The following is a 20,975-nucleotide window of genomic DNA, read 5'->3' as shown; positions in this document are numbered from 1 at the left end:
AGTCTTTTGGGGGAAAAATAAGAAGTCAACAATATTCAATGCTGCCAAGTTAAAGACTCAAATGTCTATGGCAATGAGCATCAAAAAGATAGTTAACCTTTAAAAGGCAATTTCATTTAAGAAAGAAGAAAATGGAAGGTGAGACAGAAGAGACTGCTATGAGCAAGTCTTTCAAGAAACCTGGTTATAAAAATGACAGGATATAGAGACTAGAATAGAGGGATATACAATTGAAGCAGAGTTTTTGGTTTCATTTTGTCTTCTGAAAGGAGGGAACCAGTAGAGAACAAAAGGCTGACGAAAGAAGATAATGAAGGTACCCACAGAAGAGTCCCTCATGTAGCAGGTTATGGGATTCAAAGCACAGATGAAACATTACCTTTCAACAAAGGAAAAAAAGAATGCATCCACATAACGATATCAATGTGCATGCGCGCGCGTGTGTGTATTTTCTACTCACAAAAATTTAAGTTCTTGCAGAACAAAAATATGTTTGGACACATCTGTAAATCAAAATTTTAATAATGGTCTTCTCTGTGGATGGGATCATAGTCTATGTTGTTCTATTATGTTTTTTCATATTTTCCCAATTTTCTATGTATAATAAGCATTTAATCATTTAAAAATCTCTTTGCCCACTGAACTATAAAGAGCAGTTCATCATTAATGCAGAAAATTCAGAAGAATAAAAGAAGGGAAAAAACAATACCTATAATCTACCAATGTACTACTGTAGAGGTTAAGAAAATGTATGTCACAGTTATTAAATTTTCTCTCAGAAAAAAAAAACATTAATGGAAACACAGAATTGAGATAATCAAAACTGATAACCGACTCTCTCATTTAGATATGAAGAAAGAGTGGATTCCAGTTTCCTCTTAGCTGCTAAGTCATCATTTTAAAAGAAGATTAATAAGTCTCCACTTACAAAGGCTGAATTTGGGTATTTGAAGATTATTAATTTAGAGGTAAATTTTAATACTGCCTTCTTTCCTGGCCATAACTATTTTCAGTATTTAAATATTAGTGTAAATATAAATAACATCTAACATTCATGCTCACTGGCAACGATTTAGAAAAAAGGAAAATTAAAATGGAGGCTTACAGTTGTGGTAAATTTGGTCTAACAAAGGGATCATTCTCTGCTCCATTGACTGCTTTGTTTTTCCTCTGTTTTGGTTCAGAATTGGTAGAGGGTGCCTGAGAATTATTAGCTGTGGGAGGTTTACGTTTGGCTAGAAGTTTCCTTTGCCTTTCAATATCTTCCCTTTGCTGATTCACCCATTCTTGTTGCCTGTATAAAAATAAATGTAAAAAACCATATTAACTTTTCATTACTCTTTACAGTTAAAACATGAATATACTAATAAACATGAAAAAGCGTATAACAAACAAAAATTATGGTTCCACCTTTCTGAACGTATTTGTACTCACTGTCCAGGTCTCATCTGAAGCATTCACCTCTGAATTCCCTAAATCCCCTTAACTAGGGAAAGATTTGTTGCTATATTTAATCTCATGGTACCTTGTAGATCTCTAGCTCCTTCTTTCTAGTATCATTCCTTATAGATACTTGATTAGAATGTCTCTAAACTGTGTTACTCCATGAGAACGGAGACCACATCTATTTTACATCCTATTGCATCCCTAGTGCCCAGCATAATCATCAGCACATATTAGGAATTCAGTAAAAACTTGCTCAATTAAACAAATGGGCTATTAAAATAAAGAACAGAGGTAAGCACAGAGTAGCTTTTAAACGCGCATCTCATCACTTTGTGTTTGTAGAAAAACTTTAAAAAGACAATTTAACAGAGTGCTGTTTTCTAAATTTGTCTTTGTCAAAAAGATTTTGGGAATGTGCAAGCACTACCTTGAAATGAAATAAAAATTGACCTAAATATAAGAAACTGATGAAGAAAAGAATTTTGACAATTTGAAGGAAAAAAGAAAAAAAAATAAGGGAAACAAGAAAAATTAGCAGGGCTTTGAAAAATGAGCAATTAATAAAAGTAAAAATATTACTGCTTCCCGTTCAAGAATCTAAAGCTTACTAATTCTAAAAACTAATAAATATCATGTCTATTATAAAAATATAGGTTAGAGATTCAGCAACTATCCCATCACACAACTTGTTTGCATAGTAACCATGTTCCCTTTTAGGTCACCTCAACATGCTAAGAAAAAATTTTTAAAACTCTACATGGTTATGATACTTAGATTTAAAGCAAGACAAATGTTTCAACTCTTTGGCTCCCACTGCCGTCAAAGCAGAACTACAGAACTTCTGCTCTGCTGACCCAAAATTGGCTTTACACAAATTGCTGGTTCCTATGATTCTCGCCAGATAGTAGGAGAGTATGACCAGAATGAAAGACTCAATAGCCACCTAGGCAGAAGAGTAAAAGGGTGGAGAAAATTCAAGAACAGGAGTTTAATCCAATTTTCCTTTGGAAATAGAAATAAATAACTTCATTTTATTAAAAAAGTTAATTTTTAAAGCTAGTTTAGAGCACAATTAAGATGCTATAAATGAAAACAAATGGCAATAATCCTAGTGTTTAAAATCCTAACGGCAAGTGAAGAATTACTGGAATGAATATAAAGCTAATATCTGATTATTTAGGAATGACTACACAATTTAGGGATCATTAATTTAACATTACTAATATTTATTTCTCTTCTCATCCACCAACTACTTTGGGTTATATCGCTGATAAACTACTTAATTCACACTGATAAGCAGCTTGATTTAAAATACGCATATATAACAACACACAGTAGGCCCTCAATACAAGAAATGCAAGTGATTTTTTAAAAACAAGATTACTGTTTATTATGAAAGAATGTAACTCAGGAAGAGCCAGATGGAAGAGATGCACAGGGCAAGGTGTGGGGAGAGGGTGTGGGGCTTCCAGGCTCTAACTGCTCCACTCTCCCAAACCTCCATGTGTTCACCAACCCAGAAGCTCCAATTTGGCTCTTGACAGCTACAAACAGAGCTTATATTTTAGATTTGCATTTTTAGTTTGTATTTAAGGTTATATTATGTAGCCTATTTTATTCACTATCAGGAAAACTGTAGATCTGAGTTTAGCAGTAGAGGTTCTTACTTATTTAACAGCCAAAAATCATGGTTTCTATCCCAACTATATCTCCTAGTCTCTACTTCACTGTCAGTATTTTAGCTCAAGCCTAATCATCTTTCTTTTGAATACCTCAGCTGTCAATAATTTATCTTATTTCCAGTATTAGCCCCACATTATCACCAGTTATCTCTCTAGACCACACACACTACATACAAACCCTTAATAGCTCTGTATAATCCACAGAATTAATGCCAAACTCTCCAGCATCACAAGAACTAAGTTCTTCATTATGGTACACCTAGGACCCAGCAAAGCTGGTGCTGAACAAAAGCTGAATAAATCAACTGCGAGAGAGAGAAGGCCACTCTGTGCGAAGTCCTGGGAACAAGTGTTCGAAACAGCAATGTTTACATACTGAGATACAGCTTTGCCTCCAGTTTCCATATAACTCTATGATCTGAGGTAGATGTTGGCACTACTCCTGTTTTTGAGGTTTAAAAATTTTTCCTGTGAAAACAAAAAAGCAGCACAGGTCCTGGCTCCTCAATACGTAGTCAATCTATCCCTATCTACCACCATCTGAACTCAATTTCTGTTTTAAAGTTTGCCTCAGAGATGCTAAAAGCTACATATTCCTCAACTGATTTATAAATTATTGTATCTGAAGCAGAAGAGAAAAAGTTCCTGTCTTTTCCACAGGAATAGAGAGCACACAAGTGCTGAGTATTAACACTAAAGTAAGGACTGGAGAATGTGGAAAAAACTAAGTAGAAAAGTCCCAAGATAGATATATATATATATCTTTTATACATATATACATGTAAAATCTCCCAATGAAAATTAAAATTTCCTCCCGAATCATCTATAAAGCTAGAAGATACATTTATATTTTGGAAAGTCATACTTAGAATAATATATCATATAGTATGGATGAATGCTAACCAATCAAGAAGTCCGCTAAAGCTGCAACTGTAATACTTTTGTTTTATGTCCCTTTCAAATGTACTAAATGCTGTGATTTCAAAGAGCAGTAAGGAGTAGAAATAGAACATAATTCCAAATCTATAATCTTTGGAAGTAACAAAAACCCAAAGGAACACCACATTTTTTAAAATGTAAGAATGACTAACTTCACAAGATTCTGAAACGCAAAACCATCTGTCCATTGTTCAGTAAATGAAGCACCATGTCTAACTGTTGTGAAGTGCCCAAGGCGTAATCGGTCTTGCATACTCTTCTCTCGGCTAGACAGTTTTTCTTGCGTACTCTGAAAAAAGGAGGAAAAAATCATCAATTTTATTCATTTAAATTTAAAATTGTACAAGGTGAAAAGGGGTCAGTGGAATGAAAAGGAAAATTCACTGAACTTTCAACTTACCTTTTCAATAAGCAGCTTCTTGCTCATTGATATGCACTTATTTAATCGTTCTTTGTATTTTTCAAGTAATTTTTGTTGTTCATCTATTTGCCGTCTGAGATCACAGTTAGCCTACAACATAAGTAAAAATAGAAAAGGTCTAGAATTTGGGTATATGAGACACTTAGGAATATTCTTACATTCTGAATAAATTACATAAAAAGAAAGGATAAGTAAAGTATCTGAGTATGATACTAAAAAAATTTTTTTAAGCATCTACTAACCATGGGATAATACTGTTAAATGCTACGTAACTGTACAGTGGAAAGTACATGGAATTTGTATCCATACACCATGGGTTCAAATCAACACCCTAAGGTATGTAACCTTGGCTAAGTCAAGCCAGTTATCTGAACCTTGGCTTATTCTTTTTATATTTCTAGAACAGGGGCAATACTATCTACTTCACTTAGTTAAAAATAACTAAAATATAGTATATAAAGTGTCTAACACTTCAAAATGAATATGAGTTCTTTTCCATCTTTTGTAACTGATAAAAGTTTTTTCTCCATTAAACTTGTGGATGGCACTACAGATGCCTACCCAACAGCAAACTATTTCCACCATCTTTCCTGGCAACAAGATATCAATTTTGTTGACTTTGTAGGAAACCATATTGCTCAGGGAAGAGGCTTTCTCTAAACTGAGGAGATTAGCTGGATTAGTCTAGTCCGGTGACAAAAGAATAACCTGGAGGGCTTGTTGTAATACGGATTGCTGGGTCACACTCCCAAAAGTTTCTGTGTAAGGAGGTCTGAGGTAGAGTCTGAAAATTTACTGCTAATAAATACCCCAGTAATGCTGATGCTTCTGGTCTGGGAATCAACTTTGAGAACCATAGGTCTCAATTATGGTGGAAGGCAAAAGATCGTGGCATAATATATTGCAAATGCTAGAAGAAAATACCTGCCAATTTAAATTATATACCTAATCAAAATGTTTTTCAAGGAAAAGGTAAAATAAAGAGACTCTCAGAGGACCATAGATGAAATTTAGCAAAAACAAACCCACTTCAACAAAACCCCAACAAATTGCATGTGTGACTTCAAAACTGGATTCTAACATTTCTCTATAACTACAAAGGGCCAAACATAGCCAAAAAGAGAGGATATTTCTTCAATTACAAATCAAGATTTAATATAAAGCCACAGCAATTATGATCGCCCAAATCTATTTCCTTTCTTCATTAAGTAATAAAAACCAACATTTTATTCTGGATTGGTACATACCTAGCTAAACTATCATAATGGTGACTTTAATAAATATTTTGTACCTTGATATGACCTTCAAGATAAAAGCCATACACTAAGGATAAGGGAGCAAAAAAACTAAAGGAGCCAAGATCCCCTATGAGACTGTGAAGAAATCACACCTGAGTTGCCCAGTTCTGTTCTTCTCTCAAAAAATAATATTGTATTCACTTAAAGTATTGTTGCTTATGTTATCTGTTACTAATAAAGACAATTGCTAAATGATTAAAAAAATACTGTGGTATCAGTATAGGAATACACAAATACAACATGGGACAGAACAGAGAATATAGAATAGATCTACTTATATATGGAACCTAGATTATACAATGAAACTGGCAGAAAAGAGTGGACTTTTTAAATTACATGAGCTGGGCAAATGATTATCTGTATAGAAAGAAATTAAAATGAAACTGAATTTCACACCAAACCCAAAAACAATTCCCGTGAGTATGAAAAACCAGACTATAGAAGTTTTCAAAGAAAACATCTTTTTGATCTAGAGGAACAACTTTATGATCTTAGGAGTTAAAAAAAATTAGTTCTTTTGGTATAACTTTGATAATAATTTGGTACAAACAAAACATAAACTACAAACAAAAAGACGTATTTAATCATATAAAATTTGGCAATTTGCCACTGGGAGAAAATCAATTTATATGAACAATAAAAAACTGGTATCCAAAAAAAAAAAAAAGCACTCCTATATACTAACAATGAGACAGAAGAAAGAGAAATTAAGGAGTTGAACCCATTTACAACTGCACCCAAAACCATAAGACACCTAGGAATAATCCTAACCAAAGAGGCAAAGGATCTGTACTCAGAAAACTATAGAACACTCACGAAAGAAATTGAGGAAAGCACAAAGAAATGGAAAACGTTCCATGTTCATGGACTGGAAGAACAAATATTGTTAAAGTGCCTATGCAACCTAGAGCAATCAACACATTCAATGCAATCCCTATCAAAATACCATCAACTTTTTTCACAGAGTGGGAACAAATAATCCTAAAATTTATATGGAACCAGAAAAGACCCTGAATAGCCAAAGGAATGTTGAAAAAGAAAACCCAAACTGGCAGCATCACAGACTTCACGCTCTATTCCAAAGCTGTAATCAAGACAGTATGGTACTGGCACAAAAACAGATACATAGATCAATGGAACAGAATAGAGAACCCAGAAATAGACCCTCAACTCTATGGTCAACTAATCTTTGACAAAGCAGGAAAGAAGACAGTCTCTTCAACAAATGGTGTTGGGAAAATTGGACAGCCACATGCAGAAGAATGAAACTGGACCATTTCCTTACACCATACACAAAAACAGACTCAAAATGGATGAAAGACCTAAATGTGAGACAGGAATCCATCAAAATCCTAGAGGAGAACACAGGCAGCAACCTCTTTGACCTCAGCCATAGCAACTTCTTGCTAGACATGTCTCCAAAGGCAAGGAAAACAAAGGAAAAATGAAATATTGGGACTTCATCAAGATGAAAAGCTTTTGCACAGCAAAGGAAACAGTTGACAAAAACCAAAAGACTACTGAAAGAATGGGAGAAGTTATTTGCAAATGTCTTATCCAAAATCTATAAAGAAGTTATCAAACTCAACACCCAGAGAACAAATTCAATCAAGAAATGGGCAGGAGACGCGAACAGACATTTCTCCAAAGAAGACATCCAAATGGCCAACGGACAAATTAAAAAAATGCTCAACATCACTCGGCATCAGGGAAATACAAATCAAAACCACAATGTGATACCACTTCCCACAGATCAGAATGGCTAAAATCAACAAGTCAGGAAATGACAGATATTGGCAAGGATTCCAAGAAAGGGGAACCCTCTTGCACTGTTGGTGGGAATGCAAGCTGGTGCAGCTGCTCTGGAAAACAGTATGGAGGTTCCTCAAAAAGTTGAAAATAGAGCTACCCTACAACCCAGCAATTGCAGTACTAATTATCTACCCCAAAGATACAAATGTAGTGATCCGAAGGGGTACCTGCACCTCAGTGTTTATAGCAGCAATGTCCACAATAGCCAAGCTATGGAAAAAGCCCAGATCTTTATCGACAGATGGAATGGATAAAGAAGATGTGGTGTATATATATGTACAATAGAATATTGTGCAGCCATCAGAAAAAAAAAAAGAAATCTTGCCATTTGCAATGATGTGGATGGAACTAGAGGGTATTATGCTAAGTGAAGTAAGTCAATCAGAGAAAGAGAATTATATGCTCTTACTCATATGTGGAATTTAAGAAACAAAACAGCGATCATAGGGGAAGAGAGGAAAAAATAAAACAAGATGAAACTAGAGAGGGAGACAAACCATAAGAGACTTAATCATAGGAAACAAGCTGAGGGTTGCTGGAGGCGAGGGGGGTGGAGGGACAGGGTAACTGGATGATAAACATTAAGGAGGGCACGTGACAGAATGAGCACTAGGTATTATATAGGACTGAGGAATCACAGGCCTGTACCTTTGAAACCAGTAATACATTATTTGTTAAGTAATTGAATTTAAATAAAAAAATGTTTTAGAAAGTAAAAAAAAAAAACAAAACAGCAACCCATTAAGAAAAATGAGCAAAAAACATGATCAGTTATTTCTAAGAAACACAGTTAATAAATATTTTTTAAAAGATGCTAGAAAATAAGAGAACACATAAGAAAAGATAAAAGACACTTTGTTACATCCATCAAACTGGCCAAAAAATTTATTGTATCTGATTATAATAAGCTTTAGCAAAGATAATAAGCAACAAGATCATTTACTGCCCACTGGTCATAGGAGTGTAAATTAATCCAACTGCTTTAGGGAAAATATGGCATTATAAAACAAAACTGAACATGTGCATGCCATGGACTCTGGCCATGTCTCTCTCAAGGCATATAATGTAAGACAAATTTTTCCACAATTGCCCTAGAAGACATGTACAATAATGTTCTTAGCAGAATTGTTATTAGCAAAAAGTAGAAACAAAATGTCCACCAAGAGCAGAAAAAATATATTACGGTATATTCATATAATGCCCTACTATATATAGCATGAAATGAAAAAAGTACATGACAATTCCACATATAATGTTTAGTGAAAACAAGCAGGGCAAAAGGGTACACACAGCGTAACTTTATGGAAAGTTCAAAAACGAACTGAAGGGCGCCTGAGTGGCTCAGTCGGTTAACCATCGGCCTCTGGCTTCGGTCATGATCCCAGAGTTCTGGGATCAAGTCCCATGTCAGACTCCTTGCTCAGCGGGGAGTCTGCTTCTCTGACCCTCCCCTGGCTTGTGCACTCTCTTTCTCACATTCTCTCTCATATAAATAAATGAAATTTAAAAAAATTAAATAAACTGAAATATGTTAAGAATGTAAAGATACATATGATAAAACCATAATAAAAGGCATAATAAATACAGAACTTAGAACAGTAGTTAATGGTAAAAGGATGTGAGAGAGTGACTGGGATGGGATCAGGAAAGGCAAACCGGATGTTTCAAAGGTATCTGTAATTGTGGTAGGATCACAGATGAGACGCTGGTTTTATTGAGTTTCTATCCCAATAGATCTCAATGCAGGCTTAAATTATAATCATCTGGAGGAGCTTTGTTTTTGTTTTTGTTTTTTTTGGAGGAGCTTCTAAAACTACCAGTGCCCAAGCCCCACATCACATCAATTTAATGAGAATCCCTCAGGATGGAGTTGAGGCATGGGTATCTTTATAAAGTGCCTCCCACCCTTCCCATTTGGTGTTCTACCGAGCAGCAAGGGGTGAGAACCACTGCTTCTTACCTTACTCACATTATAAGTATTTTCTGACGTGTCCTTTTATAAAGTTTCCACTAAAAATCTCACAGGATTGCAGCAGTTACTTCATTTTGTATAATATCAAATGTCACTCAGGTTTATAACAAAATCAATTACCTTTAAAACTAACATGAAATGGCCATGTCTTATGACAGCTGATCGAATAAAAATAAATTTTACAAACTTCCCTTTATTTCTCCAACTGTTTCTCAATTCACAATTATTTATTTTTTAAAGATTTATTTATATATTTGAGAGAGAGAGAGAGAGAGAGAGAGCATGAGTGGGAGGGGCAGAGGGAGAGAGAGAGAGGCTCAAGCTGATTCCACTCTGAGCCCAACTCGGGGCTTAATCTCATGATTCAGAGATCAAGAGCTGAGCTGAAACCAACAGCCGGACGCTTAACCAACTGTGCCACCCAGATGTCTCCTCAATTCACATTTAAAAAGCTAATAATTTTCACTTTAAAATAGTGATTTTTCACATACTTAAAATTACCAGAAAAAGCTTATTTTTTCCCAGCTAAAGAATTTTTTATAATGCTAAGTATTTCTTCCAGTTTTATTACCGCCAAATAATTTATTCAATTTTTCCCCCCTCCATGACTTATTACTTACCCTGAGCAAGTCATCTATACGACCTTCCTTCTTTTCCAGATCCTGGTTTTTATTACTTTCTAATGCTGCTAATTTCAGCATTGTAAGATCAGTCTAAATGAAAGAAAGCTATTTTATTATCTCCATTATACATATCATTGCATGCAAATATAAAACTAGATTTTAGTGCTTCTAAAAACAAAGAAAATATCTGAGTTTGTGTATGTAAAAGTTATCCCAAGAAGTCTTAGTATAGTTTTAAGTTTTAACATCTTCAGAAGTTTAAGTTCTACAAGCTTACAAAGAAACATTTAAAAAACTGATTACTAAAAGTTTTAGAATATTGTTAAGTTACTCATTAAAATTCAATATAACGACTGCTTTATGCCATCAACTGCTGCTGATTTTTGGACACAGCAAAAACTTTCATGAGCTATGTATTGACTGAAAGCAATGTACTTGTAATCCTAGCCTAAAGATCATCCAAAGAAAGAAGTTTTGATGCATGTACAATAGCCTGGACATGACCTAACAGAAAAGTCTAATGGCAATAACCTGGGGTAATAAAGGTGGCTAAGCAGAAGATCTACTCTTCCAATCCCTCTGGTCTGATATAGTAAAATCCAAAAACTGTCATATGTAAAAAGTTAAAATGAAAAACTCAGTACTCAAAATTCATAAAATCAAATAAGCATACAAGATAAATAATTTTCAAATGATATCTGTAAGTGTATAGCATATAGGAATATACATAAATATAGACACGCAAAATGAACTGCTTTAATGTTCACTTATGACAAAATAATAGCTTCAGGAAAACATTGATTATATGTATTTGGATGGTATGTTAAAAAAGCAGCAGTAAACAAAACCGACATGTCACACTTGTTCTGTTTATTTAATACGCGTATAACACCTACATATTTAACCTGCACGTAACAAAGGATAAGCCGAGAGTAAATTAGGTGTTTCAATTTCTTACCCCCTACAAATTGTTTTTTTGTTTAGCAATTAGCTTTTTTGATGTATAATTTTACCTTATGACTATGTCTAAAACAAAGAGAAGACATGTTAGTTATTTGTACTAAGTTTCTTACAAGTCATACAAAAAATTTTATTTACTATTTACCTGAGTAATTTTAAAGGATAACTGCTTTGGTTGTATAATAGGGTGGTCCCCAAAAGCTAATGCAGTAGGAGAAGGGCTATTCGGTCGGACCTCAGAAAAAGATTAAAATTTTTACATTAGCAAGAAAAACATAGGCTTTTGCTCAGCAACAACTACTTAACACTTCTCAAGTTTTTATCAAGATAACAACTGAATTAAAGCATAACTGATTTTTCAAAACTTTCAATCATCATTTATTCAAAAAGCATTCATTTTTAGAGTACCCTTCCTTACATAAGGCACAGTGAAACAACCATATATTCCCTGCCCTCGAGAAGCTTACATTCTAGAACCAAAAAAATTTTTAATGCTTTCAATATGTTATATATAATGACAAAATACATTATTTCAAAACAAAAATATTAAAAACAGATGATGATGGTTCAAGAAGTAAAACTGAAAAGATTTTAATATAGAACTACTACTACCAAGGACAATAATGCACACCCATATATAGTGTAATATCAATTTACTGATGAGTTTCATGGTTTATCTAGTTACTAGTTTTAAAACACATCATTGAAAACAGATTATATCACTGTATCAATGCCATCACTATAACTCAAAATTATTGTTGAGTCTGACACTTTATTTTGTATATGGCAATATGTTGTAGCCAAAGTACAAAAGGAGTAAGACACAACTAAGTATATGTCTACAGGCAAGCACTAAAAGGGGACACTGGAAGTAAAGCCAGGGTACTTGAAAAAAATAAGAGATACTCTGATTTTTAAAAATCTTCAATTCATTTTTAAATTACTGAAAGCCAATGCTGCTTTTCTGGTTAGACATTCAACTTTCATATAATAAAAGTAAAGAAAAGATGAAATCCAATAAGCAAAACAATGCATATAAATAAAACTAGATCTTAAAACACTAGCAACAAACCAAAAAGTTGTAAAATATTTTTTAGGCCCAAGATCCTTCTCCCACGTTGAACTAAAATGATCCAGGGATAAAGGCTGCCTCCCTTTCCCTTAAGGATTCCTAGAAAGGAATTAAGCTATACTTTAGTGGTTAAGAAATTTAATTGCTAAGAGAGTTCGAAATTAGAAACCAGTAACTGAATACGGACTGATACAAGAGTATTCGTTTTAGGGGGCGCCTGGGTGGCACAGTCGTTAAGCGTCTGCCTTCAGCTCAGGGCGTGATCCCAACGTTCTGGGATCGAGCCCCACATCGGGCTCCTCCGCTGGGAGCCTGCTTCTTCCTCTCCCACTCCCCCTGCTTGTGTTCCCTCTCTCACTGGCTGTCTCTCTCTCTGTCAAATAAATGGGTAAAATCTTTAAAAAAAAAAAAAAAAAAAAAAAAGAGTATTCGTTTTAGGCCCACAGGCTCAAAAGCATTCTTTTATAGAAACATTACTTCGTGGATATAATTAATTCAGGAAATCTTTAACTTGAAGATTAACTTGAAATCTCTCACTTGAAGAAATAAAGTTCTAACAGCATCAGATCATTACAAAGAATTTAACTTACCTCATAGAATGATTTTCTAAAAAGATAAATACAAATATGTAGAAGTTCTCAATGAAAAGTTACTCAGAATACATACATACATATACATACGTTCAGCAGACAGAAGACTACCTACAAATGTAAAAACTTACAGATGAAGAAGGAGTGGAATGTGAATGTGAATTTTGAGGAGAACGGATCGCAGGAGGTATGCCTCTTACTGGACTTGAGCCATTCCCACCTTGGTACTGAGAAAAAAAAGGAAACATCACTCTTTATTAAAATAGGTTTAGCTAGACGTTACTTTTCATATGACATTAAGAATTAATTTAAATATATCTCCTTTTAAATTAAATTCGGTAGTGATTTAAATGGGTCAAGAAAAAGCAAAACTAAGGTCAGGTACAGCCGAGTCCTAAAAGACTAGAGAGAGAATACTGATCACAGGAACGTGAAAAGACTATGTTTGGTAAGGACCTTTATTTCTTGAACATTCTGACTATAATCTGTTACTGACTCAAGATAAATAAATTTCCCCCAAACAATGAACATATATTATTTTTCCTTCTAATTTTAATACAGTTCCATCATAAATGTTTGTTGAAGCGGTAGAATCCCTAACACTCCCAAATTAACATATTTACAAGTAGATGTTAGTGAATGTAATAAACCATCTTAAAACAGAATCATCATTTTCAAGATGTTAAAAATCCAGATGTTTGTAGTATTATATAAAAAATTTTCATAGATCAAGTCCCTTCCCTTTAACAGCACAAAATCTTATAAAAATCAATCCTTTCTTTCATGCACAACATGCATCACAGCGCATGACCTAGGTGCACATGAAGAGAAGCCACCTGATGTATTCCACGGCTACCTTTCAAATTTCTCATGTTTCTCTACCAACAATAGAAGGACAAAACTATTCACCACTACTGGCTTCCTGTCATGGTATTAAGAGAAGACAAGAGATAGGGACCTCCTAGTGTATCTTCCTGTAACCTAGGGACTTCGTCTAATTTTTTTTTTTTTTTAATCTACAGTGCCTAGCAGAACTCGTGGCACTTGAGGAGCACCCAAGATTTATTTATTTGAATTGATCCAACCTTTGGCAAAGCTTGTTAATTGATATTAACACTGAGGGACTGACCTTAACTAAAGAGTGCTAGGTCAACAACACTAAGACCATGGTCTGCAACAGTTTTACCGTAGATTCTGTAAATTCTTAGCAATTAAGAAAAACAATGGATGGTAAAAAAAAAATTTTTAATGCAGCCCTTCCCCTGATTGGCAAATTCTGCTCTCACACTCAAGTAAATATAAATATTTTTCAACTGAGTAGATCCTGTTTGTTGTTTTAACAATCATATTAACATTCTGTAATGTAAAAGTGGTAGCCAAAAGTATTTCTGTGTAGAAGTAACAAAATATTCTAAACTGGGTAAGAATCTAAATTTACCACTATTTATTATTTTCAGGGGCTCTTAGATTCACACTTCTATCATTTAATTTCCATCTACTGGGCTCAAATGTTGCTGTGGTGCTATCATAAAGGCTGCAATGACAGTACAAAACAGTTCTAACCTAGAGGCTATTAGACTTTAGCTGCTCTTTTTGTTCTTCTATTTATGTTTTTTTTTTTTTTAAAGATTTATTTGAGAGCAAGAAAGAGGGTGCACACTCGCACATGCGAGCACAGAGGAGAGGGAAAGAGGGAGGAGAGAATCTTAAGCCGACTCCATGCTGAGTGCAGAGCCCTACATGGGGCAGGAACTCATGACCCTGAGATCACCACCTGAGCTGAAACCAAGAGTCGGACGCTCAACCAACTGCACCACCCAGGTGCCCCTCTTTGCTCTCCCATTTAGAATTTGACTTTAAATAGGCAACTTTACATCTCTGGTCCTCAGTTTCCTCATCTGTAATATAGAAACACCAATACCTACTGTACCTATCTCCTGGGTTGTCATAAGAAACTATGTGAAAAAGCACTCTGAAAATTATGAGGCTCCATTCCAATGTAAAAGTAAATTTTAAAGCTCCTAGGAAGACAGGACATTACTGCTCTAATCAAGTAGATAAACAAAAGTTGACCTTGTGCTTCAAAGAAATTATTTCAGCCCATAGTAAAATTATATTAAGAACTGGAGATATTTGTTAATAAACTTACTTCAAAATAGTCACTAATTTTGTGGCCACGTCCCCCAATACTTTTTCCTAAAATATAAAAGTAAAAAATTTTTACAGATTTAAAGTTAGTCATGACTATTTATCATATACTGTATCAGAAAAAAATAATGTGTCAAACTTAATTTCTCTAATACACATAAAAATGAACATGATATTTTAGCTGGTTAGTGAGGGACATTGAAAAAATTATATTAAGAGCCCTCAAAGGGTAAGATGCCAATTTCAGAAATCCAAAAATTAAATGACATTTCAAAAGAAACATGTCAATTTTTAAAGTTCCAATGACTGGAGAATCAAATAAATAAATGACATTAAAGGATCTTGTTTTTAAAGCTACATTATTCATACTGCTTAATGACTACTAATTTCATAAAAGCTAATCAATGAATAAAAAAACAGAAGTGGCAACTGCATAACTGACACACCAATTAATACCCGTAAATAATAAAAAAGCTTTGATTAACACAAAACCATACAAACTGACAATAACATGCTTTAACATTAATGTTATTTTGTTAAATGTTTTGATTTTCTAAAAAGTATTCCCAAATTAATAAGATGTTTTTTAATAGACTAGATTTTAAATATTGCTCGTATAACCATATTGATAAAGTGGTCCAAATCATTACGTATCACAGTTCTTTAATTAAAAGTTTTGCTCCAAAATGAACTCTTCATCACTTTTACAATATTAAGAAGGTGCTAAGAAATACAGTGTTAGAGATACTTTTTTGGATGAAAGGCACCCACCCTTCAATGGAACTATATAAAATACATGATTTCTTCAATACAAAGAAAAACTGACAATACCATGAAGTCAAAAGCTTTGGATGATACAAACATACACATTTATCAATTCAATAGCGACTTATATTCATTTATTCATTTATTTTATTTAACAAATATTTGAGTGGTTACTATATGCCAGGCATTACTGAGATGAACGAAGGTTACATTTAAAAGTTCAACAACCTTAAATTCTTTTGTGGAACAAGAAAAATCAAGTTAAGTACTCAGGACTATAAATGGTACCTAGAAAGTATGAACAGTTTTGTACAGATTTACTTAGAGGTCAGAAATGATTGTAAAGGTTTTACAGGCATACCTTGTTTCATTGAATTTCACTGATACTGTGGGTTTTTGTTTTTGTTTTAAACACAAATTGAAGGTTTGTGGAAACCTTGCATTGAGCAAGTCTATAGGCACCATTTTCCCAATAGATAGCATTTGTTCATTTCATGTCTCTGTGTCACATTTTAGTAATTCTCACAATATTTCACACTTTTTCATTACTATAGTATTTGTTATGGCAATTTGTTATCAGTGATCGCAAAACTCACTAAAAGCTCAGATGACAGCATTTTTAAGTAATATATATATATATTTTTAAAGATTTTATTTATTTATTTGACAGAGATAGAGACAGCCAGCGAGAGAGGGAACACAAGCAGGGGGCGTGGGAGAGGAAGAAGCAGGCTCATAGCAGAGGAGCCTGATGTGGGGCTCGATCCCGTAACGCCGGGATCACGCCCTGAGCCGAAGGCAGACGCTTAACCGCTGTGCCACCCAGGCTCCCCTTAAGTAATATTTTTAAAATTAAGTTATGTATGATGTTATTTAGACATAATGCCATTGGCACACAACAGACTACAGTATAAACATACTTTTATATACACTAGAAAACTAAAAAATTCATTTGACTCTTTTACCACAATACCTGCTTTATTGTGATGGGTCTGGAACCAAACCTGCAATATTTCTAAGGTATGCCTATAAAGCCAAGGAATTTTCCTTCCGCCTATAACAACTCTCCTGCAGATTCTGAAGAAGATGCTATTCTTTAATGAAGATAGAGATGGTTTTGGTTGCCCATCCAGAAGCTATGTCCCTAGTTCTTTTTCCCTAACTGAACACAAACTTGGCTCTGTTAACATTCCCTCCCCCTACACACCACATGTAATATCAGGGAAAGCTAACTCCTATCTGGCCTCCATCCTCATTCCCCTCCCCTCCTGACCAGAAATCCATTTTTGTTCAGGTATCAATGATCCCTTCTCCACAAAGCCTACATTTCTAAAAGGAACTTTTACCCACTTTCAATTTCAGAGATGGTCCTGGTTTTTCTAAGGGTAATAGTACATCTGTTGGACATAACTGGGTACAGAATGAATGGACTCATGACTCAATTCTGGCTGACAAGATTACAGGAGAGGTTTGCTCTGGACTTGAAGAAGCTCACCTTCAAAGAAAAGAGGGGGGAGAACAGAATGCCAACCTCTCTATAGCAAATACAAGTGTGAAAGCTCAAACAAGTAAATCCAGTCAAAATTGGCAACCATTTTAAAAACATAAGAAAAACAGGTAATTCTTGTGGATAGCAGACCACAAAGAAATAAACATAAAGAAATAAACATGGATTCTTAAAAACATAGGTTGAACCAACCAACCCAGAAGTCCCACCCTAATTTGGGACCTGCTTTTAAGTGAGTTTTTAAATCTAAAGTTAAAACTATCATAACTAATGTAGCTTTACACTAAATAAAGCTCCAAGTCCACTACCCACAACCCAGTGCACCAAAATTGAGCTTTGAGCGGACTGAGATACAAAGTACCACACATCTACAGAAAGATGCTAGAGTGACTTAACTTCTTCCTTCCACACAGACAGTTGCTGCAAATATATTCCTTGATGCCAGTGCCACATGTAAGTACTAGTAAGCCATGGGTTCCTGGCCCTAGTCCTTAAAGCTAAAGAGTGGCTCTAAAACATGTAATCATCTGTATAAAGTCATTATATATGACTTAAGAACCAATTTATTGTATTTAATTTTGAGCAGGCAAATTAAATGACAATACTATTTTGTTGTCCATTGTAAGAGTTTTGGAGATGACTTGAAAATCATCTTCTTAACCTATATCACAAAGGGTAGGTATGCAAGAAAGAATGAAGAACAGGTATGGAAAGAAAAAGATGATGCTTTAATAAGCATCTCAATCATTTTTATACATTTTTTCTTTTTTAAATAAAAGAAATAAGCAAGCTTTCAGTACCTGCACTTTAAAGTGACATCTAAAGTTCTTATTCAAAGACAAGAAGCCATTTCAAAACTGTAATTCAGATAAAGAAAAATGAGAGGTGATAAGGTAATGTTTGCCAGGTTTGGACAGGATATTTGCCTTTCTAATGCTCAGGTAAGTAAGTAAGCAAACAAACAAACAAACAAAGGAAATGTCAAAAAGCCTACAAACAGTAACCATACACTACCTGTGGTACAAAAGATTTCAATTTCATATTATTATTATTTCTTATAGAAAGTACATTTATAAACTATTATTAACGCATAAATTTATAACAGCTATAGAAATGATAAAAACACAATATTATTTTTACAGTTAAGTTATTAATTGACTAAAAATCAGATTAATTATAAATACTTATTTGGCTCTGAAAGATTTTGCTTCACTTACCCTGACTACTTTCATTCTGGTTTTCTGCTTTTCTCTTTCTTCCTCTGGATGATTCCGATTGTTTCTTCTCTGGTGTCTACAGAAAGCAAGTTAACAGAATTTAAAGTTACAGTTTTTACATACATAATTATTACAGTCAGTATAAAAATTATTTTTATTTTCAAAACAAAAACTATTTTGTTCAATAGTGCTCATGCGATATAAATGTATAGTTACCTATATACAATTTAAAAGATAGAATTTCCTACTACGTAAATTTTAAATATTCAAAGTATAGAAGTCCTTGGACACATTACTTGAAATTCACATTTACAGAATTTGACCTGAGATGAATGAAAAATCTGAGAGTAAGCAACCTTATAAAGCACCCTTCAAATTCTTAACTGGATGGGCAAAAAAACAATAAAAACAAGTAAAGAAAAAAACCTTCTGTTTCTCCTATTAGTTTTCTATTATTCACACATATTTAGTCTATAAAAGTAAACTTGGATGAAAAATAAACGGAGAACTCAAACCCCAATATATATACAATCCCTACAATTATTATCTAACAATTACAGCAAACTCATAGATTATGCTCTAAATCAGGGGGCAGCAAACTACAGCCCAATGGCCAAATCTCGCTAGCCACCTGTTTTTGTAAGGCCCATTATCTAGGCGTGACTTTTACATTTTTAAATAACTGAAAAATTTAATAATTAAAAAATACTGTGATATGAAAATTTTAAGAAATTCAAATTTCAGTGTGCATAAATAAAGTTTTGTTGGAACACAGCCACACTCATTCATTTATGTACTGATATGGCTGCTTTCATACTATCACTGCAGAGTTAGTTCCCAGAGAGACTATATGGTCCACACAACCTAAAACATCTGGCCCTTTACGGAAGAAGTCTGCAGATCCCCAACCCTAGATGACTGCTTGTTCTCAAATAACCATTTTCATCAGGCTAAAATAACAAGTAATTTTTGTGGAGTCTGACAAACTGTTGTGCTTGGTTAAAAATTAAAACTAAGAGCAAAAAGCACAATGCAATGGCACAAGGCCCTCAAATTCTAGAAGCTTGGCAAGTATGTCTGGTGGCAGAACAGAGAATGTTTGAATGAATGAAACATCAAGGCAACTTAAAATAAATCTCTAAAGGCAATGCAGTCCCCAAACAAGAAAGGGAAATAATCCATATTTTGTCGTCTCTGAGTAGTCTATGATTAAACAGTATCAGTGACAACACATAACCTAACTTGTGTTGAGCATCTATGATTCCTCTTCAGTATGATCATGGGGATTTTAAGTTCTCTCACCCCAGTTTGTCAACATGATAACAGATTCAGATCAGAGAAGATGAAGTGAATGTTCTAGTGTCTGTATTCTTTAACAACAGGAATTCTATCATCTCACATCTCACCCTCCCATTTCCTCATGCCTAGCATACAGTTATCACTTAATACATTAATATTAAATAATTTACTCAAGGTAACCAGGATTTAAATCAAATTCAGTTCTGTATTTCCAAGTCCTAAATGCTCTTTTTATCTCTATATGACATGCTACGTGCCCTATGTGAAGAACTGAATGCATCAACTACACATTTCAAAATTTTATTGTTTATAAATAGAATTATGTCCAATAAACTGCCAAATGTTGTCATAACACAAAGCAGAGATCTTAAAGAAATCCACCCTAACTGGTGATCTACTCAGGAGGTACACTGATGTACTAGCAATTTAGGGTAAATAGCTCATTAGTTATCAGACTCAGACAAATAATAACTAATCTTCTCTTTTCCTCAAAATAAAAACAACACCAAATTAAAAATTCTAACCTAACATTTTTATATAGAACCCTAAAATCTTTCTTAAAACAAAAGAGATTCCCAAACATATATTCACATACTTCCTTAATCTATGTTTAAAAAAAATGTAATTTAAGATCAAGAAAATACGGTTTTTCACAACAGTTTAATGTTGAACTAATTTTTAAGCATGGCAGGATCCCATGGGAATTCCATCTTAAATCCTAACTAGTTACTTTTGAATAAACAACAACAACAAAAAATCACACAGAATAATACAATTCTGAAAGTTACACTGGAAACATTTTCTACCTAAATAGTTCCATATCTTTTTCTAAAATATATTCCAAGGAACACTGGATCAGTTAGGTTGAGAAGCTACATTTTAAATGCAGAGGACAGCAGGATGGTTCAACTGGGGTAAACAAAGTTAGATTTATTTATCACAAAGCTTCTAAATGCTAACATTCAGTGGCTATCTCCAAAAGGGGAATGGGATGAAAAATTACAGTGTATGAAGAAATTCTTAAACTTATCTGGAGTAACATTCATTAAACACTGTACTGGATATATATTTGAAGAAGATATTTAAGGTCTTTTTTTTTTTAAGACCTATAGATTACTTAAGTAAAAACTTTGAGGCAAAATTTCCCTACCTGAATTTTAAATGTGATACAATGGGAAAGTGGGACAGTCCTTCGAGTGAAATGTCATTTTGTTAAAAACAATA

The 20,975-nt window shown here is 34.0% G+C and overlaps 1 protein-coding gene across 3 annotated transcripts in view; it reads right to left on the bottom strand.

Moving 5' to 3' along the window:
• The window catches only part of TLK1 (tousled like kinase 1), a 160,158-nt gene that overhangs the window by 42,621 nt on the left and 96,562 nt on the right, over positions 1-20,975 (bottom strand). For all 3 annotated transcript variants that reach the window (XM_040644014.1, XM_040644004.1, XM_040644020.1), the window contains 8 exons: positions 18,453-18,528; positions 14,965-15,011; positions 12,947-13,042; positions 11,299-11,388; positions 10,191-10,283; positions 4,468-4,578; positions 4,220-4,356; positions 1,106-1,294 (listed from right to left, as the gene is read on the bottom strand). In XM_040644014.1, coding sequence (XP_040499948.1) covers positions 1,106-1,294; positions 4,220-4,356; positions 4,468-4,578; positions 10,191-10,283; positions 11,299-11,388; positions 12,947-13,042; positions 14,965-15,011; positions 18,453-18,528 — 839 coding nt within the window. The remainder of the gene's footprint in view (positions 1-1,105; positions 1,295-4,219; positions 4,357-4,467; positions 4,579-10,190; positions 10,284-11,298; positions 11,389-12,946; positions 13,043-14,964; positions 15,012-18,452; positions 18,529-20,975) is intronic.

This window comes from Ursus maritimus, unplaced genomic scaffold (genome assembly GCF_017311325.1).
Source record: "Ursus maritimus isolate PB19 unplaced genomic scaffold, ASM1731132v1 scaffold_1, whole genome shotgun sequence".
NCBI classification, from domain to species: Eukaryota; Metazoa; Chordata; class Mammalia; order Carnivora; family Ursidae; genus Ursus; species Ursus maritimus.
This window is presented reverse-complemented; position numbering and strand designations above follow the sequence as displayed.